The sequence below is a fragment of the Quercus robur genome, chromosome 6, assembly GCF_932294415.1.
Source record: "Quercus robur chromosome 6, dhQueRobu3.1, whole genome shotgun sequence".
Taxonomy (NCBI): domain Eukaryota; kingdom Viridiplantae; phylum Streptophyta; class Magnoliopsida; order Fagales; family Fagaceae; genus Quercus; species Quercus robur.
The window spans coordinates 10,835,001-10,840,577 of record NC_065539.1 but is presented as its reverse complement, the minus strand read 5'-3'; the positions used below and the strand labels follow the sequence as shown (position 1 = coordinate 10,840,577).

The 5,577-nt window shown below is 35.2% G+C and overlaps 1 protein-coding gene across 1 annotated transcript; it reads left to right on the top strand.

Annotated features, from left to right (window-relative positions):
• The first annotated feature begins 289 nt into the window (after positions 1-289).
• LOC126732717 (patatin-like protein 3) lies at positions 290-2,841 on the top strand. The gene is made up of 6 exons (XM_050435705.1): positions 290-551; positions 628-809; positions 932-1,124; positions 1,751-1,912; positions 2,054-2,359; positions 2,462-2,841. Exons 1-6 carry the CDS (start codon positions 438-440, stop codon positions 2,684-2,686), a joined length of 1,182 nt encoding a protein of 393 aa, XP_050291662.1. The 5' UTR covers positions 290-437; the 3' UTR covers positions 2,687-2,841.
• The last annotated feature ends 2,736 nt before the right edge of the window (positions 2,842-5,577 follow it).

Sequence of the window (5,577 nt, the reverse complement as noted above, 5' to 3'; positions counted from 1 at the left end):
AATGGAGGAAATCATGGATAGGTAAAGTATCAAAATTGAAACCACATATAGACAAGTCAAATTAAAGACAAATTACAAATAAATAAAATGTAATTTCCCTATTATAAAAGTACTTAATAATTACTCTATCCGATCATGAGAGCAATAAGGCCAACAAACTTATCAACAAAGGTGGCCGACAGGACGGACAAGGATGTGATAATTAATAAGGTCGTATTCACACGTGGGTGGGCCATTGAAGTGGTTTTTCTTTGTTTTGATTATAATGGCCATGGAATGCTTTTAAAGTCTTCTTTTGAGTCCACACAAAATATCCTAGCTTGAAGTTGATCTGGCTATAGATATATCTTATATGTGCTTGATACACAACATTAATTGGCATTAATTTGCTAAAAGACACTTGAATTACAGTACGAAAAGCTCTCTTGAATATAGAGATGGCTACTGGTTTTGCAAAGGGAAAGATGGTGACTGTGTTGAGCATTGATGGTGGTGGCATTAGAGGCATTATTCCTGGAACCCTCTTGGGCTTTCTTGAATCCAAACTTCAGGTATACTTCACTAACCATAGCCATAAACCTCTTCTTTCTTTGTTATAATTTCTGTGTATCTCTATATTATGTTTAGGAATTCGACGGGCCCAATGCAAGAATTGCAGATTATTTCGACGTAGTTGCAGGAACAAGTACAGGTGGGCTAGTAACAGCCATGCTTACAGCTCCAGACAAAGACAAACGGCCCATGTATGCTGCAAAGGACATCATCAACTTCTATTTGGAGAACTGTCCCAAAATTTTTCCCCAGAGCAGGTAAATCTCAATGAAATCACAATACCAAAAAAAAAGCCTTTAATTTGTTTCAGTTTTTACAATTTTTAAGGGAATTCAAAAAAGGTATATATTTTCCATTAAAGTTGATTCCATGGAAGCAGGCAGAAAAATTTTGTGAGTTCAGTGACAAGCTTGTTTGGTGCGGTGGTGGGGCCCAAGTATGATGGGAAGTACCTGCGGTCATTGACAAACGGGCTACTTGGCAACCTAACTGTGAAACAGACTCTAACAGATGTGATCATTCCAACCTTTGATATCAAACTCCTTCAGCCAGTGATCTTTTCGACCAATGATGTATGAGTATGACAAAAATAAGTGTACTTGAAAGTGTTATATATATGCTTGTGAGTGGAAGTCGAGTAATACTATATATGCTTACAATATCTCTTACAAAATTTTGTAATTATAATAATATTACTTTTCTCTGATTTTATTGCTAACACCATTTCTCATTATGCATTAATCAGAACATATCATTTTAATAATAATAAATGTTAAGACTTATCGGTGGAAACAAAGTTTTACTCAGATAATTTTTTATTTTTTATTTTTTTTTTGAGAAACCATACACACACGAGATAAGTAATGGTTTGGCTTCAAACTAGTTTCAAGCTATCTTTTTTTTAAAGTAAAAATTTATATGATTATTTATGTATATTATATTTAAATAAGTCATATGATTCATTTAAAAAGTTATATAATTAAAATAACGTCTTTAATAGCCATGTCATGTCATGAAGCTTGGAGAAAAACTTTTTTCTATTGGTGAAAGTCTTGCATAAAAAAAGAAAAGAAAAAAGTGATATTGGGATTACATAATTGAACATAAACTTACCTGTTAAAACTTTTAAATAAAGTGGTGTTGGAATTATGGCCAATTGGCCATTACATGGTCTCAACCGTTATAATCATTTGTACAGGCAAAGCTAAATGAATTGAAGAACGCTAGGCTAGCAGATATTTGCATCGGCACCTCTGCAGCACCCACTTTTCTTCCAGCACACTATTTCGAGACAAAAAATGCAGAGGAAAAAACTCGCAGTTTTGATCTCATTGATGGCGGGGTTGCTGCAAATAATCCTGTCAGTACCTAATTTGATAATTTAAGTTGCATTTGGTGACGAAGCTTAATTTGGAAATTTGGTTGTTCTATTTAGATATTTCTTGATTTATTTTGGATCAAGTTGGCAATTTCTCTTATCTATTTTAAACTAAATCCACAGACGATGATGGCCATAACCCAAATTAGGAAAGAAATATTGATGCAAAGCTTTGAGTTACCTGACATAAAACCAATGGATTACAGCAAGAGAATGCTAGTTCTATCATTGGGCACAGGTGAGGCCAAGCATGAAGAGAAGTACACAGCAGCCAAAGCCTCAAAATGGGGATTGCTTAGTTGGGTTTATGACAATGGTGCAACTCCATTGCTCGACGTTTATGCAGACGCAAGTTCTGATATGGTCGACATTCATGTGTCCACACTCTTCCAAGCCATTGGTTGCAAGAAAAACTACCTCCGTATTCAGGTACGTACCAATTAAATGACCACGTTTACTATATCTATTTGAGACATTATGCATGACCATATGCTATTAACATCTTTTTTTTTGGTAAAATATAAACCATAGGATGATACATTAACTGGAGATGCCTCCTTTGTTGATATTGCTACCACGGAGAATCTGCAAAGGCTTGTGGAGATTGGAAATGAGCTATTGAAGAAGCCAGTGTCAAGAGTGAATTTGGAAACTGGCAGGTTTGAGAAAATTGAGGGCGAGGGTACTAATGAAGAAGCTCTTACCTACTTCGCCAAACTGCTTGCCGAGGAAAGGAAGCTTCGGCAAGACAAATGAGAGTTCTTGAGGAATATTATTTTTGTATGATAATTTATTTAAACACTAAGTTTTCAAAAAATGAACTTGTATTGGTTGAAATAATACCTTCCATCAAAGGAAAAAGTTTTGTAATGATTTAACATTTTAATATTTTATACAGCAAAGTTTCAATATGATGCAAGGAATGTGACGGACTGTAACATGGTTTATAGAACTAAATGGGAAGTGATTGTTTGGAAGTTAGAACAGAAAAAGCTAAGAGCCTGTTTGGCCAACAAAATTTGGTCACTTAATTTCCGTCACTCAATTTCCATCACTCATCACTTAATTTTTCACATCCGTTTGCCTTCATCACTCACTGTTTTTCACACTATTTGGAGGGCCCACGGCTGTCACGGTGCAATATTTTTTTTTTTTTTTTTTTTTTTTCACTAAGTTTGGTGAGTCTAGGTACTAAAAAAAAAAAAAAAAAAAAAAAATCAGAACGGAAGACCGTATAAGTGAAAAAAAAAAAAAAAAGTCAAAAGGTGGTCAAAAGTTGCGGCTGTGGGTCCCTCATGTGTGTTTATTTACAGAAATGCCATTGAGTTATGAGTTATGGAAACTGAAAACAGCTTTTTGTTGTTTTTAGTTTCCATAACTCATAACTCAAAAATCAGAGAATTGAGTGATAGAAACAGAGTTATGGAAACAGAGTTATCGTTTAGCCAAACAACCTTTTTGCTATGGGTCCCACCATTTTTGAGTTATGAGTTATGGAAACCGAGAATTGAGTTACGGAAACAGTTAAACCAAACAGGCTCTAAATCACTACGCTTTAGGCATTCCTATCACACTCTCATAAATCTATATTATAGAAATGTGTGAGGGTGAGTTCGTTGACTTCCCTATTGGGTTGCCTTTGATTTCATATACCATTCTCCAGCTTGTGTTTCAATGACGGGTAAGGCGGTCAAGCAACCTGCCAAAGGCCATGACATTAGCTAACTAGCTGATAGAGATGCCATAGCTACTTCTTTTGGAAGAGCCGCGAAAATGAATACCATTGCATTAGCTGCCTCCCATACAAAACTGGTTACAAAATGCTTAATAGTTAATACTCACTGTTCAGCGCTGGTAACCACCTTTTAGATGGTTGACAATTGTCTAAGTCCTATTGGCCAATATTTAAACGATTAGCTAACTAATTAACTAACTAATCAGTTACAAGGGGATTAGGATGGTTGCTGGCACTGTAAGTTTGTAACTACCTGTAGCCCTTTGTTTAATTACAAGCAGGTTATCTCTAACTAACTAACTAACTAAGGGCCTATTTGGATCACCAAGATTTTGGATCATATCACTCAGTTTTCATCACTGAGTTTCCAAAATGTGTGGGTCCCACAAAAAATTTTGTGTTTGACTTGGTTTTTAACATTTGTTTCCATCATTCAAAACTCAAAAATTTGAGTTGGAGCGATGGAAACCGGAAACAGGAATTGGGTGTTTTCAAAAATTGAGAACTGATTCTCAGTGGCAACAATGGTAAATATAAGGAGTTTGTGGGGCCCATAACATGTATGTTGTCAAATCAATTCAGAACTCGTGATATTATTGTTGCAAATTTGGGCTTAACATTTCACACTTTCCTCAAAATTTTTCAGCAAAATTTTTCCCTCTTTCTCACTTCCCTCTCTCTGTCTTGTCCCACATTTCATCTACTCCATCAAATATCGACCTCCAGAGATCTAAATCGAAGCACCAAACCCAGCTAATTTCTTTGCATTTGAATCGGAACCGGAATACCAAGGCGTCTCAGTTTGGTTTCCGACGAGTTAGAGCTTTGTCACCATTGCAAAAACCGAAGTATTCATTTCTGCGATCTTCTCTGATGAGAATCAACAAGCATTCAAGGATCCATTGCATGTTCTAGTTGGGGCTATTACTAAAGTAAGATCCAAGAAGAGCAAAGAAGCACTTAATGAGCTGATTCAAACGCAGGACATTTCAAGTTGGGCCCAAAGGAAGATGAAAGCGTAATAAATTTAATTCAAGCTATTGAGGGCTGATTTGGCTTAATTGGGCTTGATTTATGGCGTGGAGTAATGACTGATTGATTTTCCAGCTCCATATCAGTTAATAGATATTTTTCCTATTTTGAAGCTTCTAATTTCAGACTAGATCTACCTTAATTTTAGGCTTTTATTATATAGAACGTTTTTTAGCTATTTTCCTATTTTGGATTTGCTAATTTCAGACCAAATCAACTTTTATTTAGGGTTTTATTATTTAGTACGTTTTCAGATTTTCTATTTTCAGTCATGTCTTATAAATAGCATGCACTCATTGTAATAGAGGAGAAATTATTGAATAAAAATCAGAAAAGGTGAGGTTTTGCTCTTCTTTTGGTTCTTCAAGAACTGTGAACTTATCAGGGATTCTTCCTTGTGGCGTTCAAATTTTATACCTTTGGTTCGTGATTAATTATAATCATTGGGTCAAGGCGTTATACTTTGGTTCGCGTTTCGATTATAAACGTTGGGTTAGGGTTTCTATCAAAAATTTGAATTTTAGCTTTCTTGGGTAAGTATTCCAATATTTTTGTTGGGTCTCAAAGCGTGTCGATTGAGGTTCGCATCATTTGGTATCAAAGCACAGGTTCTAAAATCAGTTTTCTATCCCTTTATCTTTTGTTTCCTATTATCATCCTATCTTGTTCCTTTTGTGTTCTTTATTCCTTGTTCTTATTTTGTGACGTGCACTAGGTTAAAATCGTGCACCAAGCTCCCCCCCCCCCCCCCCAAAAAAAAGAAAAAAAAAAGAGATTTCAATAAAGAAATAGAAAACAGAAAAAAAAAAATATTGTTTGTAGTTTCAATTCACTTAGACCAAAATATTATTTTCTTTTGTCCTCTTCCTTTGATTTAGTG

What these genes read in the sequence shown, in the direction of transcription:
- LOC126732717 (XM_050435705.1), top strand. Translation starts at nt 438, where the DNA reads ATGGCTACTGGTTTTGCAAAGGGAAAGATGGTGACTGTGTTGAGCATT. An exon ending in TTCTTGAATCCAAACTTCAG is followed by an intron (nt 552 to 627) that starts GTATACTTCACT and finishes TATTATGTTTAG; the next exon opens with GAATTCGACGGGCCCAATGC. An exon ending in TGATCTTTTCGACCAATGAT is followed by an intron (nt 1,125 to 1,750) that starts GTATGAGTATGA and finishes TCATTTGTACAG; the next exon opens with GCAAAGCTAAATGAATTGAA.